This window comes from Dromiciops gliroides, chromosome 3 (genome assembly GCF_019393635.1).
Source record: "Dromiciops gliroides isolate mDroGli1 chromosome 3, mDroGli1.pri, whole genome shotgun sequence".
NCBI classification, from domain to species: Eukaryota; Metazoa; Chordata; class Mammalia; order Microbiotheria; family Microbiotheriidae; genus Dromiciops; species Dromiciops gliroides.
This window is the reverse complement of record NC_057863.1, coordinates 233847546-233868659: the sequence shown is the minus strand read 5'-3', so window position 1 is coordinate 233868659 and position 21114 is coordinate 233847546. Positions and strand designations below refer to the sequence as shown.

The 21114-nt window shown below is 35.6% G+C and overlaps 1 protein-coding gene across 1 annotated transcript in view; it reads right to left on the bottom strand.

Annotated features, from left to right (window-relative positions):
* Nucleotides 1–377: 377 nt before the first annotated feature.
* The window catches only part of NLGN4X (neuroligin 4 X-linked), a 457592-nt gene continuing 436855 nt past the window's right edge, over nucleotides 378–21114 (bottom strand). The window contains 1 exon segment of the mRNA XM_043995262.1: nucleotides 378–4052. Coding sequence (XP_043851197.1) covers nucleotides 3203–4052 — 850 coding nt within the window. The 3' untranslated portion in view covers nucleotides 378–3202.

Here is a 21114-nt window from a genome sequence, read left to right as displayed (position 1 = left end):
TTCAAAGACTCTGATTCATAATAGTGTTAAACACAGACTGAACACACAGTTCCACAGGAATCACCAATATTGTTAGTAAGAAATACAAGGCATTTTCTTTTGTGCAGCATCTTCATATCCTGAGCTTCAAAGTCCAGAGCTTACTTATCCTAACAGCAGGCCTGCAGAGCTTTGATAGTAGTGGCATGAGAAAACTATACTTGGCGGTATCTTGAAAGATACATCCGTTACTAATTTAATTAGTATGTTTATAGCCTATGTCACAACATATCCTTTCCCTTTTACAATTCAGAATGCTTTTGAAGGGGTTGGGGGCTGGGGCGGGGTGGGGGGGGGGCGGAGAACCAGATTGCCTACAAAAAAGGATGGACACATAATTCTTTGCACAAAGCATTAGAAAATACTGTGATATTTTATTATTAAAAATGCTGCTGAAAAGTTTATACATATGTGTCCAGCCATATATATCTTCTATCATTACTTAAGGCAAAAACAAAAATTGCAAAACAATAACCAAAGAAACCATTAAACCCTGCGTGCCTTTGAAGGTCAAGAATAAAAGCCTGGGAAAGTTTTCTTTTTTCCCTTTTTTTTTTTAACAGATTGCAAGAATATTTTTTTTCTCATAGAATGCTATGAAGATCCTATAACACTTTTCCATGTAGAAATCAAACATCATTTAAGATGTAGTAAATTGACTTTGATCATAATCATTTTTAAAAGCTAAAATCATTCACTTACAGAAACTTTTTGTTTTACCCAAATGTCACAAGCCTGACACATTACTGTACATATTGCTAGCAGAAGACAATTGGAAGTACTAAACATATACTGTAATTCACATTACAAACATACCCAACTTAATATGATGCCAAGCATCACTGCCTTTGTTTATTTGACAAAGAGCCTATTTACTTTCTCAGTGGAGGCAATACATAGCTTATGGGTACAGCCTACTAAGAGTCAGGTATAATAAATGATGAATCAGGGAAGAAACAGTTCTCTATGGGATCATTACATACAAGTAGGTGCTGTTGCTTCAGCATGGGGTAATTTGGGGGCATACCTAATATATGTGAGCCACCTCACTCTCAAACGTAAGTTAGAAAGTTATAACTTTGTTATGTTACTACCACATTTTTCTATGAATCCTCTTTCTTTGGAAAAAAAAAGAGCTCACAGACATTGAAAATTTCTAGTTATGCTTCAGGGATTGGTTATCCAAAGGACTTCATGATGAGGGTGCAAGGCAGCATGTGTGTTAGGTACAGCATAGGGTAGGGAAGTGACAGTGTTATGTCTAACTTAAAAGTGAAATTGAAGAACTGGTTTCTGGGATTGGGTACATGTTCAAGTGCAGAGCAAGACTCTTCACGTATCTTTGGTTACTATTTCTTGGTGACCCAGTAACTTTCAAAAGATAAAATATAAAGCAACCATCCTTTACTTCCAGCTAATGACACTTGAAGCATTCCTTAGGAAAAATTTAAAAAAGAAAAAAAGTAAAGAAATTAAGAAAGAGGAAAAAGAAATGATCATCGACTCCTTGAAAGATGACTGCTTTGTCTCCAGCTCTCTGATTCAAAAAAGTCACGGGTTAATTCTTTTCATATGATAACTTGACAGTGAAGCCATCCATATTTTCAAGAAAACTCATGCAAAGCATAGTTGTTTATTGTTCCTTTTTTAATCTTTCTATCATTTGCATTGATTGTTGACTGCTGTATAAGAAACCCGCAAGAAAAAAAAATGTTTTTCAGACAGGCATAAACTTGATCACATAAATGAAATATGGAAGAAAAAATTTCATCACTGTATATTGATAAATAAGAACCTTGCTCTTTAAAAAAGAAAAAAAAATCTTCCTTCAAACTGCAAATTTCTTCTGATTAGCAAAGCTGAGCAGGTACTTTCTCAGCCAGAGTTCTTCCGCAGCTGCTGGTGAACACAGAGCTAGATTTACTGAGGGGTGGGGGGTTGGAGGGGATTGGGGGTAGGGAGAAAAAGGCTAACCAAAAAGCAGGCTTTCTTTACTTTTGGCAGGGTACTGAACTGGGAAGCAACTCTTCCTAAACATATTCAAATAACCAGAACTACAGAACTGGACTTGTATTTTTTTTTTGTCATTTTGTGTGTGTGTGTGTGTGTGTGTGTATTTCCTTTAATTCCATAAATTTTAAATACTAATTTTTTTCCAGTTTTCTGATCCATCTTTGTGTTGCAATTTCATGAAGGCTAAAACCCCAAAAATAAATGTTGTCTAAAAACAACCATCTCCTAAGAATGCTTTAACATGCATTTGTGCAACCTGTAAGGGGAAATGTGCAGGTCACACAGACAATCTTTATTTTCTGTATGACACCACATCCTCCTACAAATGAAACATGTTAGAAAATCCCATGTCTTTGTTTACCACAAGTAATTAAGAAGAAAAGTCCCCTCTTGTTCTGGAGGAAACAGGGGTGATATGACTAATGTAAATATATACATATAGATCACAACTGAAAGCACAATCTTTCTAAAAGCTCTTTCAAACTGAAAACATCAATAAAAGCTTTTTTTGTTGTTGTTTTGTGTGTGTGTGTTTAAACTCACATCTATGTACATTTTTTACAAAGTTTCTTAAATATAGTTCAGGCTGGCAAATCATCTCTTTGCACAGAACTATACGAATATAACTGCATAGTCAGTCCTCTTATTTTTATAATAAAATTCTACTTTTCCTTCCTCCTGGATTACAGCTTCATACGAGTAAAAGCCCGTGACACTGTCTTCACTTAAGAAGGGCCATTCATGGTATGGCACATAAAGATTTTTTTAAATTTTATTTTTTAAAAAAATGGTTAAGAGTCACTTGGCTGTGTTCCAGAAGATTCGGCTTCTATTTCTTACAATGAAAACATCCAGGTCTTTGAAGCGGCTATTCTTCTGTCCTATACACATTAAACTTTCACTGAAGTGGTTGGGATCTTAAAGCAGTATTATAACAGCAATGTACACGTTTCACATTTCACAGGGTTTGAAGTTGATCTTTTTAATATTGGAAAGTTCCTTTGAAAAGGGTCAGTAAGAAAATAATGACTGCCCTTTCTCCTTTAATCTGAAGTCTGCTTGATGAAAAACATTCCTTTTTTTTTTTTCTTTTTCTTTCTTCCATGTTGCTGAGGGAAGGAGAATAAGGAAGGGGAAGGTAATGGCAGAGCTATACTCTAGTAGTTGAATGTCCATGGGGTAAATTAGTACTGTTTTGTCCTCCACTGAAGGTGTTGAAAGTATGCAAAGGCTGCATTCCTGTTAATGTGTTGGGAATCATGGTTATTGTATTGGGTGTCATTAGCGGAATGTCGTCTGGGGATCTTCTCAGAGTAAGGGTATAGTCAGGTGGGCAGGTTAGTCTCAGGGTATCATGTGCCTGTAAAGACTCACACTCATGATCATGCTCCAACTGTTTCATCTGTAAGGACATTATTTCTTCATTTTGTATGTGGGCGATATCATTTGTTGTATTTCTTTGAGGACTGGGACGCCTATGTGTTTCGTGACGTCTTTTGTCTTTTTTATAGTACAGTGCAGCAAAAGCCAAAATATTGAGGAATAATAAGGATGCTCCCACTGCAATGGTGACACTTAACTCTGTGGAATAATCTCGTTTAGTTTCAATCAGAACAGTTGTATCCTCTGGGTTTGTTTTATGAGGGTCCTTTGAATGTTTAGGATTATTGGCAGGTGTGATGGCTGGGCGTTTGGTAGTTGGCCAGATTTTTGCAGGAGAACGTCGAGTACCATAAGGAAATGATGTCATGTCTGGAGGAGGGACTTTTGTTGTTGTGGAAACGTACTGAAAAATCTCATTCAGGTTGTGCAAATGAGGTACAAGTTCCAACCAGAAAGCGACTTTGGTTGCTCGATAGTGATCCCTTACCCGAGGTTTTAGACCAATGTGTAGATAAAGCTGGTCTTTGGGGTTATACTTGGACCAGGCGACTTCTTCAAAACGATTGGGCTTTGTGTGTATAAACTTGGTATCTTGTGGAACTGGCTGATTTGGATCACTGTTAAAAGAAAATACAAAGAAAAAAGAGTTAAGAGACTAAATAAAGGTACAAATTCTCTGTCATCTTAGATGTTGTGCTATTCACCAAGAAATAATTGTTATCATTTGTGTACCTTTTCTTAAGAACACAGAATCCTTAAAGTATTACACTGAAAGGCTATTTGAGTTATAATCCAGCACATTATCTTCCCTTTAATACTTGCTCTTTTCCCTTCACTGACAAGGTAAACCCTTGCCAAACACTGATGTTTGGTGGTTGTCATAGGATGTTCTAGATTGTCTTTTGAAAAAAGTTCAGGCCAAAATAATGCAATAACTTCATTTACTGCCTCCAGTGATGACACAGGGGGAAAATGTTATTAGGATAACTTCATATGACAAGTTTCTATAATATACATTTCTATAAATTCAAAGTTAATTGAGATTTAATTTAAAATATTTTTTCTTTACCTCAGTTTCATTTATAAGGAGAACAGATAATAAATAAAACCTGTTATTTTAAATTTATAAATAGAAAAAACTTAAAAGCAACCTGTCAAAAAGCAAAGTTTTATTCACTTGACTCTGCAGGCCCTTAGCATACCTGGAAGTTGAGGAGCAGAAGTTCACCTGGAAGAAACTATAACATATTATAATGTGGTCATTTCTCTGGAAAACCTTTGGAGGACTAATATGAGTTGTGATCAAATAATAATTCATTAGTGGAAAGATGTGTTGTATTAGTAGGATAGAAAATTCTATTTGATGCAATTAATTTTTCCCCCAGAATAAGAAAGAAAAAAAAGATCACAGTGAATTGGTAGTTACAAGAAGGTTTGGATACATAGAGGAACTGAGGACTCCATTCCATTAAAGTGGAACAGAGACATAATATGTATGATTAAAATTCACAGCTAATCACCCACCTCATTTTGTCAGAGACTTTAACCTTATTCAACACCAAATCTTTAAATAGTGTAACAAAATGAGTTTTGTATTTTCTCTCCTCCCCAGTTCTCCTTTTGAGTGTAAAGGTATTAAAAGGCCCTGAAATGCTGGAAAGAGGCAGCTGAAGGGAAACACAAGAAGTAAAAGGATTAGATAATTCAAAAGTTGGATTAATATTCCTTGAATTACTTGAAATAGACTGAAGGAAGAACCACACAGATTTTGAATCACTTCATAGAGCAGATATATTTCAGCCAAGTCTGCTGTAAAATATATGTTTTTCACAATTGACTTCCATTATAAAATCAGTAAACCACTCCTAACAAATGAAAAGCAGTGTGGATAAAGGAATGGAGACAGTACTGAATAAAGATGCTAGATTTCAAGTGAGGGCAAGGACCTGTCTTCAAGGCCTTCCTCCAAAATATGTGAGCAATATAGCCATGGCCAAACTACTTAAACTCTGTTTCTTGATTAGTAAAATTGATACAATCCTATCTGTCATAACTCTCTTACAGGGTTATTGCAAATTAAATAATATGTGGGAATCATTTTGCAAACCTTAAAACACTATATGTCAATTATTGTTATAGAAAGTAAAGTGTCCCAATAGTCTAAGTTGAACATTTTCAGTAAGGAAGTAGATATAATTGTCAGTTCGTCAACAAACAAAATCATTCCCTGTCCTCAATGAGTTTACATTCTAATGGGAGAACTAGCATCTAAATAACTAGATACATAAAAGATATATAGAGAAATATGATACAGATAGATAAGTATATCAATATACCTGTATCTATATATCTATAACTGTCTCATCTGTCTAAAATATCTCTATTTTTTCCTTCCTTCCTTTCTGTCATACTTCTAGGCCCTCAGGCTCACAACTTTGGTGTTGTACTTGAATCTTCACTCCATATATCAGTTGTCAAACCCTGTTATTTCATGTTCATAACATCTCTCATTTATATTACTTTTCATTCTCACAGTCCCCATTCTAATTCATGTTCTCAGCTCAAACTATTTACAGTAATCTCCAAATTGGTTTCCTTGCCTCAAGTCTCTTCCCTCTCCAATCATCTTTCACACTACCACCAGAATATACTTTGGACCACATCAACCACTTTCTCAGTCAATTCTAGGAGCTCCCTATTCCCTTGAGAATCAAACATAAGCTGATTTTTGTCACTTTAAAACGACTTCTGAAATTCTAGTCCGCACATTATTACCCTCCAGGAACTCTCTGATCCAGCCATACAGGCCTACTTTAAGTTCCTCATAAATGAAACACATTCTTTTTCATGCTTTTGCCTGGCCCATCTGCTACGCCTGAAGTGCATTCCCTTTTCACCTTTACCCCTTAGAATCTTTGGTTTTCTTCAAGACTCAGTTCAAGTATCATCTTTTGTGGGATAAGATTCCTTTTCTCCTCTCCACTCCCCATCACACGAAGCTATTAGTCCTTTTCCCCCTCTGAAGCTACTGTATAAGTACTTTACATTTATCTTGTATATATTTATATATACATATTGTCTCATTCATTAAAATGAAAGTCCTGAGAGGAGGGACTATTTTTCTTTTGTCTTTCTATCTCTCTCATGAAGCACAGTGCCTTACACATAGTGAGGGCTTAATAAATACTTGTTGATTGATTTATTGTTACCTTAACATGCCTATTAGACAACACAAACATGTACAGAATATATTATGAAATATTTTGTGGTATACTGGAATGAGAATGGACTTGGAGTTAAGAGAGAACTGGGTCCATATCTTATTCTTAATATTTGTTAGCTGTGTGAGCTGGGCAAGTCATTTAATTTTTCTGAGACTGAATTTCTTGATTTTGAACTACTGTAAATGAAAAGTATGAGTGATTTTGTGAGGATAGTTCTCTGTAGACTTTAAAACATGAGTTATTATTATTAATATTATTTGTATACATAGATTATATTAAACTATGTTTGAGATTAGTGTTTGTTTTTACATATTACTGGTTATGGTACTGGTTGAGATGACTAGAGGAATAACTCTTTAAAAACATAGCTATATCCATGTTTAGTATAAGGAATTCTAAAGAAATTCAGTATATATTGAAACAGTAGAGAAAATCATTTATTTTGTTCTCAAAGAAAAGAGCAGAGGATTTGGAAAATCCTGATAAGCAAGCTTTCGACTGATACAATCTATCTATTATTGTCCTTCAAGAAACACCATCAGACTTTTTAAATCAAGATAAACTCATAGAGATTATGAAAACCCAAGTCATTTTGCTTTCTCAAACATTCAAAAGACTATATCATCTATAGTGAAATAGAAACATTATATTCCCTAACATTATTTAACCATATTTTTTAATTCCCATAAGTTATATATATTTATTTATTTACATACACACATATATATGTATATATGTGTGTATATGTGTGTGTGTATATGTGTATATGTGTATGTGTGTATATGTGTGTGTGTGTATATATATATATATATATATAAAATATGTATTTATATAAAATTCTGGTCAGAAAAAAAGTTACATTTTTTTCTTCATAATAAAACTTCAAACTTATCTTTATAATCCTGTTCCTCTTCTGTGTATATACTGTGTATACACTTACACATGCATCTGCCATATTTTACTTATACAAAATGTCATGAGACATTCACAGGTAATTCCAAGGGTTCTGCCTTCTATTGATTGTCTGGAATTATGTAATATAATTACAATAAAATTAAATAAACTCTTTAGCTCTTCTCTTCTAGATGATACAAAGGTCTGCTTTTGATTTTAAGGCTAAATGACAGTCATCTGTAAGAATATGCTGGTAAGGAATCAAAACATTCAGTGACATCCCCTTACCACTAGGTGGCAAAACAGAGATATTTGGTAGACCTAGCCCTTACTAGTAGCTGACAGCTCTTCTGGGAAGTAAGAAACTCTGGTCACATTCCTTCTTCTCCACACAAATCAGGATGTAATTGTCAGGTTAATGCTAGTTCCTGCCTTGTTAACCAAATCGTCTCTAGCTGAATAAAAGATATGTAAGTTAATGAGGTGCTATTATTAGGTCTAAGAACCAAATTGGGATTTGAAACAAAACAATTTACATGACACCCACAATACTTATATAAAATCAGGTCAATCTAATACACACACACACACACACACACACAAGTAAAACTACTATTGGATTTATAACTTTATTTATTTATTTTTTAGTGAGGCAATTGGGATTAAGTGACTTGTCCAGGGTCACACAGCTAGTAAGTGTTAAGTGTCTGAGGCCGGATTTGAACTCAGGTACTCCTGACTCCAGGGCTGGTGCTCTATCCACTGCGCCACCTAGCTGCCCCTACTATTGGATTTAGAAGTATTTTCTGAGCATTCTAGCCTAGTCTGCCCTGTTTCTAAATTTTGACATAATTTAAGGTTTGTACCATATATAGGACATTGGAGTGCATCTTGTGTTAATTCATGTATGTATGGTATGGAACATAATGTTCCCCAAACTAGATAATAAGGTATTCTAGAAAAGATATTCCTTTTAAACTTCCCCATATCAGGGCAGCTAGATGGTACATGTGCTATAGGCTTTGCCAATATCCCAATAAACTTAGGTACTTATGTTGTTGGTTTTTATCATATATTTGCCATTCTTCCAAGTGTATGGTACCATCCTGATGACTGTAGGCACACTGACCAAATGGATTACTTCCTCTGCCCAGGTGAATCCCACCCCTGTGCTGTGCTGAATCCTAGGGTCTTCAGAGGCTCAAATGAGAATGTAAATGAATGTAAAGCACTTTGCAAATCTTTAAGTGCCATATAAATATCAGCTGTCATCATCATCAACAACAACAACCTCTAGACACCAGGCCTTCAGTGTGGTATTGACTTCATTCCCTTGGCCTTCTACTGATCTCTTGCTGAGATCAGGCAATGTGTGTAGAGCAAAAAGGAAATGTGCTGGTAAATGCTGGTAACAACTGGGCTAAGTGACTTAATTTTAAGTTTAACCTGCATTATTAAGTCTAGATAATCAACAAAACACTAAATCAAGCCCTGGTTTTTAGTAACTGATGTTCCTATTTCTAATGTGTAAATGTTCATGTGGAAAATTTAGCAATGGTTAAGCTAGTTAGAGCTGGCTCCAGCACACCCTTGACGGAATCATTCACTGTTGATGATCTTACTATATATCATTCCTGAAAAAGAGCTCCAGGTTAAATTACCTCCATGTCCATATAGCATCTGAGTAGGGTCTCTAGTTTGTTTCCCATTTTTATTAATCTTACTCAACTCCTTTTGGGTAAAAAGTAGTTAGTAAAGTGAGAAAATAGAACAGTGAAAGTACTCTTTAGGCTATATAGGCTAGCAAGACTGCTAGACTAAAAATAAATTTTAGTATATCGATTCCATCTAGTCATCAAAACAAACTCCACTAGCTTCTTCTTGTCCAGAGGTTAAAATATAAACTCTTTAAATAATAGGCCCTCCATAATTTGGCTCCTGCTGATTTTTACCACTTAATTTTAAATCACTTCCCTTGCACAACCCAAGGAGCAGCAAAATTGAACTCCAAGCTATTCCTTGATCTTGCCTTATAGTCAATAATAGCTGTTTCTTATGCCTTGAATCTCTCTTTTCCTATTTATCCTTTAAAATACTTTTAAAAGGCTTCAAGGCTTAGCACAAATGCCACCACCTCCTTGATTATTTCCCTAATCCCTGCAGTAGAAAGTTTTCTCCCCTTGATCAGTTTTTCTCAGAATGTTTTGTCTAGGCCAAATACAATGTCTCACAGTACCCAACACCTAGACCCGAGTCATAGTGATAGGACCTGAACATATGATTTTATTGGCACAGGGAACTCTTTAATGAAGAGACTACCTCTACCAATTCTGGGCAGCACCTTATGTACAACTTAGAGTGAGTATCACAGAACTGTCCAGAGCACTGGGAAGTTGTGACTGGTTGAGGGTCACAGAACCAGTATAGGTCAAAGGTGGAACTATATAACAAATACTGTTAGCTTTAAGCCTGGTAGGAAAGAAGAGGGTGTGAGGGGAAGGGAATTAGCATTTATAAACCATCTGCTATGTGCCAGGCACTGTGCTATATATTACATAATAAAATATTGTCATTATGGGATTATAATTATATTACATAAGTATATATTATAATATAATAATATAATTGTAATTATAAATTATTATATTACATATAATATATCATTTGATTCATAGTACATGGTACCTAGAAAGTACTTAGTAAATACTAATTGAATGATTTCTTCTTTGCTCTACTACCCTGTATGTGAATGCTTTATATTTTTTCTGTGGAGACATATTTGTTAAGAAAAATTAGGTTTATTATTTTTTCATCTTTGTATCCCTAGTGTGTAGTGGTGTCTTGAATGTAACAGTAGGCACTTAAATATTTGCTGAGTTGAATATTTGTTGAATGGTTTCTTCCCACAACCTTTCTTCCTTCTGACCCCATGCTGCCATCCCCCATGGTCTTACTGTTATATAATTACCTTCAGAAAATGGAAGGCATGCAGACTGATTTGTAAGTCCTATTGCAAGTGTCAGAGCTTCCCTAAAAATGAGGGCCTGATTAACATTATAACATAGGAAAATTTCTCCAGAAACAGGACCATAGCTAGCTATGTAGAACCTCTTCAAAGGTAGCCCACCCCAAAAGTTGGCTAACTGGGCTGTAGAACCATTCTGATTATACAAATAGTCATTTACATGGCCTATATGTGTTCACCACAATCTGGCTATACCCAATATCCCACAGGTTTCTATTATGAGGGATGGTCTTGAATTTATATACAACAAACCTAGAACTTTACCTTATTAAAAGAGAAGGGCAGGGGGCAGCTAGGTGGTACAGTGGATAAAGCAGCGGCCCTGGATTCAGGAGGACCTAAGTTCAAATTCGGCCGCAGTCACTTGACAATTACTAGTTGCATGACCCTGGGTAAGTCACTTAACCCTCACTGACCCACAAAAAAATAGAAATAAAAGAGATGGGCAGAAATATTATAAAAGAGATCCTAGACTTTCAGAGGCATCTTGAGTTCCTTACGAAATTATTTCAGTGGGAGGATTGTGACAGTTAGGAGGCTCAGTGGATAGAGAACTGAACCAGGAGTAAGGATAACTTGAATTTAAAGCTGGCCTCAGCTATTTACTAGCTGCATGACCCTGAGTAAGTCACTTAACCATTTTTTCCCCAACTTTAAAGTGGGGATAATAAGAGCATCCACCTCAAAGGGCTGTTGTTGCGGGGAAAAAAATGAGGTATTTGTAAAGTGTTTCACACAATGTCTGAGTCCTTAATAAGTTTTTATTCCTTTACCTTCTCCAATATCCTCAAATGAAAGTACATGGATGTTCACACACCAATCAATCAACTGATCCATCAATATATACTCATAAAGCCTGAAACTTGTGCTAGATAAAAGAGGATACAAAGATGAAATGAAGCTGTCCCTGTCCTCAGGGAACTTCCTTTTTCTTGAATAAGACAGCATATACACATAAAAGTATAGATATATACACATACACACATGTTTATGTAATACACCTAAAAGAAAATAAATTGAAGACAGGTTAATTTTGGAGGTGGGTATGAACAACTGGGAATGTGGTGGTCAGGAAAGCTTTCATGTAGGATGTATGGTATTACAACTCTGGAGGTACCCAGTTTAAGAGTAGTATAGGTTATATCTGATACAAGTGATTCTGATTGTGAATGTATTCAAGAAGGCATGCAATAGCTGCTAGGCTTAAGCTTCTGGAGTAACTTTTTTGTTTTTGTTTTTGTTTTGTTTTTTTGTTTGTTTCTTTGTAGGGCAATGGGGGTTAAGTGACTTGCCCAGGGTCACACAGCTTGTAAGTGTCAAGTGACTGAGGCCAGATTTGAACTCAGGTCCTTCTGAATCCAGGGCTGGTGCTTTATCCACTGTGCCACCTAGCTGCCCCTGGAGTAACTCTTTATGGAGATTACAGTAAAGGAAGAATCATGGACAGAGTGCTAAGAGTTTGTGCCAACTGATTTAAGAGAAGTGAGTCAGTATAGAACCAATGAATGAAATGGAGAAATCAGTGCATAGCATGTGAGAGATGGAGACAGACAACATCTGGAGCTTGGTATCCTGATCTTGTGAGCTAACTGGGGGCAGGGACTCTCTTTTGCCTCTTTTTGTAAATCCAGTACTTAGCACAGTGTGTGGCACATCATAAAGTTTTAATAAATGTTTATTGACCTAGTGCTTTAGGGTGAGAAAATCATCCTGGGCTGAAGCTTTATCAGGTGTATTATTTAGAAAGCCCTGCTGTAAGGGGTAGGGCTATATTCTGGGTGTTTATGCCAAAACATTGGGGAACTAAGACACGAAGCCTATCAGACTGTACTGCCTAGACGATAAGATCTGAGTTGTACATTTTTTAAAGCTATGTAGGATGTAAGAGAACTGAAATATAAAAAGGGAAAGATTCAAGAAACAGTCAAATGATGTAATCAATAAATCTTGGCAAGAAAAATGGGAAAAATGGAGAAGGAAGAAGGGGCAAGAGTAATAAACATGTTTTGAATAAAAGATTGATGGCATTTACACAACAAGAAATGGTGAAGTCAGAACGATAAAATATGTTTGAGTTAAAAGAGAAACTCAGGTTGGGGTATGTTGAATTCAAGGTACTATCCAGTTGTGCTGTATAATTCAAGAGATATATAGTTGTAATAGCAATAAGAACTACATAATTTTAAGGTTTTGCACAATGCTTTGCATGAATTAGCTCATTTGATTCTTAAAATAACTTTGAGTTAGATACTTTTGGCATTATTATCTCCATTTTCTAGATAAAGAAACTGAGGTTCAGAGAAATTGTCTTTCTCATAGCCACACAGTAACTAAATGTCAGAGGGAGGATTTGAAAAGCAGGTCTATTCTGGATCCAATCTCAACACTCTTTCCACCACATCATTATGCTTATAGATATACTGTAAATATTTGGAAATATGAGTCTAGAACATCAGAGAAATGTTAAAGCTTTATAAAGAAAGATATTTATGACATATTAGCATAGAGTTGATAGTTGGATTCCTGAGAGTGCTTAAGAAACAGGAGAGAAGGTCTAAGGCTCAGTATTGAGAAAGAATACTTAGGAAAAGACACAGAGAAGACTTGGTTAGAAATGTAAGACGAGGGGGCAGCTAGGTGGCAGAGTGGATAGAGCACCGGCCCTGGATTCAGGAGTACCTGAGTTCAAATCTGGCCTCAGACACTTAACACTTACTAGCTGGGTGACCCTGGGCAAGTCACTTAACCCCAATTGCCTCACCAAAAAAAAAAAAAAAAGAAATGTAAGACGAGAAGTAGGGGAAGGGAGCAAAAATACTAGCGAAGCACAGTGCATCAAGCAAGAATTCAATTGAAGAAGAAAAGTCACTGCAAATGAAAACTGAGAAAAGGAGAGTATTTGGCTATAATAGGGCTCACAGGAGCCTTAGAGATTCCAACTTCTGTAGAATTTTGGGGACAAAAACCATATAACAAGTAATGAGTTGGAGTAATGAGTGGGTAGTGAAGTAGAGAAGGCTCCAAGTGAATTCTGAAAGAATTTTGGTGAAAAAAATAGAAGAGACTGAGATGATAGGCAGGTTAAGGAATGGAACTGTGGAGTCCTAAATGTACATTTAGGCATATGTGAAGGTCAATTGATAGGTTTTGAAAGGGAAAGGGTGATTGTTGGTGCTAGGTTCTATTAGACACAGGTGTATATGCTATTAAGAATGCTGCTAGAACTAGTAGCTTTGCTTCAGATGTCAAAATAATCTTCTTAATCTTCACTATATCCCCTGCTCATACATCATTGAGTATTGCCTCTAGAAAAAATTATAAATTCAGTAGCCAAGTATTTGAGATTCTTCATCATCTGCTACTAACATATCTTTCCAGGCTATTTTCATGTTGATCCCCATTTACGTTCCCTTGTGTTCCAACAAACTCAGTCTACTACGTTGTTCCATGAACTCAGCATGCCATTTCTTACCTCTGAACACTTTATTTACATTATTCCCAATGCCCAGTGTGCACTCGTTGCTCATTTCTGCTTTACAGAATTCTTCCCTTTATTAAAGCTTCAGCTCACCTATTCTGTGTGAAGCCTTCCCAAATTAAAAGGACTTCTCCCTATTCAGATTTCCCTGTGACATTTAGATCTTTTTTTTTTTGGCCTTCACCTTGTATTGTACTTAAATGGGTATGTGTACTACACCATCTTTCCCACCCCTACTGCTCCGAAGTAGAATGCAACCTTATGGGGGACCATGGCACCAAGGCATTTGTATTTCTGTACTCTCAGAACTTAATATACTTCCTTGTACAGGGAAGGCCCTTAAGAAATGACTGCTGAATGAAGAAGTAGGAATGAGTTTTCCTAAGACTGATAGGATGAAGGTACTGTCAAGCTTTCAGTTACTTTGAGGCATTGGGTTTAGACAGTACATATCAGATGTTTTTTGCTTAAGGTAAAGTAGTGGTTGAGTTCATTTACATTAAGAATGGGTACAGAACTGGTGTTTCAAGTAGATTTGGAATGTCAAGGAAAGAAAAAAAAGTTTGTAGTGAAGCAGCTATCTGTGCTGTAATTAAGACACACTGCCTAGTAAAGAGGCAGCATAATTTGATTTCAGAGGCTTGGATCCTGTTACTGGCTTCTCTCAACTTTACATAGCAAAGCGAAGAAAAGTAAAGGAGGATGCAATTATCTAGGAAACTTTAGCTAAAACAGCTTATTTGCTGAAATGATGCAATAATGAAACTTTCTTTTTCTTTCTGTCTGTTATAGTGTTGTTTTCTGATACCACATATTTGGATGTAAACCTATTTGAAGCATTTTTACTTCTACTAACTTGGAATGGGCATTTTGAAGAATATTATCCATGGCTGAAAACAATGTTTAAATTTCTATGACAGTTTTAGTTTACAAATTTAATTCAACAAATATTTACAAAGCAGGAACTCTGCATTAATCAATAGAGGCAATGATTTTCTTCTCTTGATAATCTCCAGTTTATCCTGTCTACATTTCCTTTGTACATAGTTATATACACGTTTTCTCCTCATTAGACTATAACACTTTGAGGGCAGGGTTTTGTTGTGTTTTGGTAGGGGTTTTTTTTGCCTTTCTTCATATCATAGCACTTAGCAATGTGCTTGACACATATCATACACTTGATAAATGCTTGTTGATGTGAGCGAGGAACATTTTTGGGTTCCGGTAGGGGCGAGAAAATTTGAGACAACATATAGGCCCTGAATTCAAGGTGTTTTCATTCTATTGGGTGGGGGAAGGGGCCAGAGATGACATATTATGTATAAATATATATAATATAAGGTAGAATGTGAACAGGATAAAGGAGAGATGCAAGAAAACTACTCTCAGAAAATTTGAGGAGGAAGAAGAAACTTGCAGTTGAATGGATCAGAGAGAAGTAAGAATGTACACTGAGCCTGAAAGAGAAAAACTATAGAATACAGAGGTTAGGTGGTGCTATATTATGTGTGGAAGCAGAAAGAAAGGAAATAATGTGCTGAATTTGGGACAGTTGTTAGTACAATGTAGTTACTAAAAAAATGTCTGGGGAGTGAGGAGAGATCATGTGAAATAAGGCTGTAAAGGTTAGTTGGGGGCCAAACTGTGGAGGTTCTTATACATTAACCTAAGGAATTTTCATTTGATTCTTGAAGCAAAATTGTAGATTTTTGAGTTGGGGTTTGGCTATGGTCAGACCCATCCATTAATAAGATTATTTTGAGAACTTTGTAAGGAACAGATTGTGGAGAGGAGAAACTGGAGGCAGGGAAACCAATGAGAAGAATATTCAGGTAGTCAAGGAAAGCAATGATAAGTATTCTGAATTAGAGTGTGAAATCTATTAACAAAAGAAAGAGGCAATTTAAGAGATGCTGGCCTATGTAGGTAGAATCAAACTGATTTGGCAATCAACTGGACACAGAGAGTGAGAAAGAAAATAAAAATAACTTTAAAACTTTGATGATGGTTTCATCAACAGAAAGTAAGAGATCTGGTAGAAGGATAAGCTTAGTGATAAAGATGATGAGCTCCATTTTATACTTGTTGAATTTCAGGTGCTGGCAGCATATTGAGTTCAAGGTGTATATATGTGAAATGTGTGTATATATATGTGCATATATGTATACACATATGTACTGTGTATGTGTATGCATGTAGGTATGTATTTGGAAACCTGAGTGGGAATGGGAATGGAGATTATAAATTTCCCAATTTTCAAAAAAGGGAGAGAAGAGCCTGCAAACAACAAGCCAGTGACTTGACTTGTATTCTTGGGGAAACTGGAATAAATAAGCTAAGGAATAGTTAATGATATAGAAAGGGAAGTAGTGATTACAAAGTGCCAGCATGGCTTTATCAAAAATAGATCATGCATGAAAACAAAAAAGAAAGAAAAGAAAAGAAAAAGAACAGATCATGACTAATTAACCTTATTTCTTTTTTTGGCATTATTATTAGGCATTAGATACAATGTACCTAGATTTTAACAAAGATAAAATGGTCAAGTATTTCATGCATTCTTGTGGAGAGGATGGACAGGTATGGACCACACAGCTAGATGGATTCTGAGCTGTTGGGATATCAGACTACAAGGGTGATCATTAATGGTCCAATATCAATGTGGCACAGAGTCTCCACAAAACTGTGCTTTGTCCTATGCTATTTCACATTTTTATTGGTGAAATGGGAAAAGACATAGATGGCATGGTCATCAAATTTGCCAAAGACATAAGGCTAGGTGGGAGAACACTGGATGACTTGATCCCAAAAATTCTTGACATCTTAGAGCATTGGGATGAATCGAATAAGATGAAAATAATTTAGGTGAAAGTGACATCTTATCCTAAGGTTCAAAATATTAACTTTAAAAAAGTACAGGATAGGGAAGCAATAGGTTAGTTAGCAGTCTGAAAGAAGATATGTGGGTTTTAGTCGATTATGAAATAACTATGAGTTATTAAACAGTGTCATGTGATAGCCAAAAAGGTTAATGTAATTTTGGGTAATGTTAAGTGATGAACAAGTTCTAAGAATAGGAATTGATAGTTGTGCTATACTCTCCCTTAGTAGGAGCACATCTGGAGTTTTATCTTCTAGAGAGAAGGCGATAAGAAAGGCCAGTTAAATACAGTTTAAGAAACACATTGATAAAGTGAATTGTGTCTAGCATGTGAAGGGCACATGGAGTTTGTGGCATATGAGGACTGATTAAAGGAACTGGTAGTGTTTAGCCTGGAAAAGAAAAGACGTGGAGAAATGGGTATGATAACAATCTTCAAGTATTTCAAGATCTGTCATTTGGGAAAGGGATAAAATTTGTTCTTCTTGCCCTCAGAGGGTAGAATAGCAGATGTAGGTAGAAAGTGGAAAGAGTAAACAAGCTTAGCACCAGGAAAATCTTACTAACAGTGAGAGCTATCTAAAAATGGAATGAGCTGCTTAGAGATATAGTACAGTTCCCCTTCTTTAGATAACCACTTGTTAGGTATGTTAAAAGGCAGATTTCTTTCAGGTATAAGACAGAAAAAATGACTGTTGACCCTTTTCAATTACAAATTCTGTGATTATATACAACACTGTATTACCATCTATCATTGTAATCTGCTAAATTACATTGGAATGGCAGAAAGGAAGTCATGTGAATGTGTACCAAAGGAACCTCACTGGTAACCAGGAGAATATAACACAGAGAATATGTCTTGGATTAGACATATACATTTTATGTTCAGAGTTCCTTAGTAAAGACTATATACATTTTCATGATGCTAGATTATGAGGGTCTATTCCTCTCTCCCTCTCACCTATTCAGTACAAGATAACTCCCATCAACCCACTTTCTCACATTCACAAAATTCTTTCTCTTACCTTGTTGTATATCTCCTATTCATCACTCCCTTAGCAACAGAGTATGTTACTATTATTAGAGTAATAGTCCTAATATAGATTTTCCCTAAAGTAACATATAGCTAAATATTTCTTATCACTTACTGCTAAAAAGCCATCTACAATTATAGATTTGAGTTTTTAAAGGTGGGGGAAAACTAAGTACCTTATCATGAAGGTCAAAGGACAAGAAGACAGATGGTCTCTGGAAAAGGTAGGAGGTGATTAGGGGCCATATATGCCTATTTAACTACCAGGCTTACCTTGCTGCACTTGAGAGGAAAGTGTTCTCTAAATCCATCAAGTCTCTGGCAACCCTATTAGGCCAAATTAAAAGAATAATAATAAACCTAATACAAAAGTATTATGCAGGGGGAAAGTGAGTAGAAACTGAAACAAGTTCTAAGGAGTAAAAATAAATAAATAATAAATATTGAAATTTTTTAATGGGGACGTAGTATGCCCATAAATCAAAGAGAAAACTGAATAATCTCCTTGTTTACCACAATCCTGACAGCCTTTACCACTTTCCCATTCCCAATAAATATTAAACCATGACAACTAAAGGGATGTCAGGATATTTTTGCTTACAGCTTTTTATTTTAAATAATTGATAAAGATAATTATGAAAGATGTGATGAAACTTGCACAGATTAAAAGATTGTAAAACTTGCAGAGCATATACTTAATATTGCAAGCTTTATACAATTTGCCAATATAGTATACTCTCTCAGAAAAAAACTGATGTTCTTCAATAGATCATAAAATATAGTCTAAATGCCTCATACATCGGATAAAAAGGGGGGAAATTTACTTACAAATGCATTTTAGTTTATGTCTTTATCAAAATTTGTTAAGATATTATAGAAGCATGGCAGCTTTGGTTGCTTTTTTAATAAAATTATTTTACACTAGTGAACAGCTCCTCAAAGTTACCACAGAAAAGGTAGTTCTTTTAACAGCAGGTAACAAGTGCCAAATACAGTTACAGCACAGCTCATCATATGGGTTTATCCTTAAATCTGCTTCAGATAGAGAGTTGTAACACAGGTAAATAAGAAGGAATCACTAACAATACAACATGGCACCTCTAATGATATTCTGCATTTTCATAATCCAAATGGGTGAAAAATTCTACTGCCTCAAAATAATTCTGAAGTAAGTAAATAATCTATGATTTTTAATCAGTAGATGGATCTGCTTCCATCAAGGACAGGTCATCAACCTGTCTGTCCAAAAACTTAGTAGGTCTTCCTGATGATCTGCCTGAGGCACATAGCAGTTAAGTGCCTAGCTCAGGGTCATAAGACTATTAAATGATGGAAGTAGGATTTGAACCCAAGTCTTCTTTACCCTACCCCTAATACTCTATTCCTCTTGCAACAGTGGATAGATACACTATAATGCTCTATCCTTTTCTTCATGTTGTTCCTGACTCGTGAATAGCTTACTGAATTCCATACAGAACAAAGAACTGCTTAGCTTTTGGATATACTAAGAGTGTAAAATATGATATGAATCTAATCTAATCCAAAAAGCATTTGTTACATAACTACATTGTGCCAAATACTATATTAGATGTTGGGAATAAAAAGATTAATGAAAAATACCCCTTGTCCTCAAGGATCTTACACTGTATTGGAATGAAGAAAAGGAAATTAGTATGAAATGTCTTAAAAAACAACACTTGGCCTGACTATCAAAGGAGACCAAGAAATTGTTAGTGAAAGGTTTTTTTTTTCTTTTTAGAAGGACCAGTGTAAGATAATTCATTGCTCTATACAATTACTAACTGTGTGTGCCCACTTCAGTAGTGTAATATGTGTGCCAAGATGGGGAAATTTCATGAAGTTCTTCCTGGATACTGACTGGAGGAAAAGATGATGGCATGGTTAGCATTTCCATAATGGGACTAAGAGGGTTAGGGAAAAGAAAGATGGAAATGGAACAGATCACACAATGAGCTTACTTTTGCATTCCTTTGGACAAAGATGTTTTATCCTGCTAAAATGGCAGTCACTCCTATAGCTCCCAAAATAGTCAGAAGTCTAGGAGAATCACTGTACTCTGCCTTCTTACTCCTTATTTTCACATGTCTTTTTTCCCAGAAATCTTTGAGAACAAACCCAGACACACTTTCACACAGCCCTTTCCAGTAGTCCTTTGTTTCAAAACATCCATTGCTAGTGAGTGGCATGTATCATTCAAGGCAGGGCTACATTGAGTTTTCAATACATTATTTAAAAAATATATTATATTTCCTTTTCATAGCTAGCCCAGTATACAATCCCAACTTTATTTCCTTGTGTCCATCAAAAAGAGGTACCAGATGTCATCTATCTACTTTAAGACCTAGTTAGAAGTTCAGAAATGTCTGCTCTGAGAGTGTTTGAAAAGTTATATTTATAGATCATTCCTACTTGCTAGGCATTGTTACAAGTGGGCACATGAGAAATGGCATACAGACTTTTAGGGGCTGTGCTGGAGGTACAGAAGTACTGTAACTCCACTCAAGAGACAATAATAAATTTGTCTCACTGAAACAAGCTCTTCTCCCATCAGCAGCATATATAATGGTGACAGATGGTACTATAAAACATGCTTATAAGCCATTAATAACTGCAAATCCCTGACTTGCTAATATTTTAGAGAATGGCAATAATAACCAAAGGAAGCCATCATGCTTTGTGTTATATAAATCACTCAGTCATTGAACTAATTTATACATCCATGTAATGCATTGTACTTGAAGGCACTGTATAGAGTTGATCATATAGTTTTGTAAATTCAAGCTACCTTACTGTATCAGACATGAAATGATTTCTAGATAAATTACATGTAATTTAGATACTCACTTATTTATGATGGAATATATCTATGAATAAATTCAAATTATGTTTAAAAAATAAAAAGTACTTTACTCAAATGGATTCTTTACTAAAAACTTGTGTATAAACAGAATTTTGAAAAATCAGATGTCAGCTATCTTATTAGAATGGGTTATACTCCACTAGCAGTTAGGGGACACACTGGATAGAGCACTGGCTTGAGTTCAAATCTGAACTCAGACACTTCTTAGATATGTGACCACATACAAGTCACTTAACCCTGTTTGCCTCACTTTCTTCATCAGT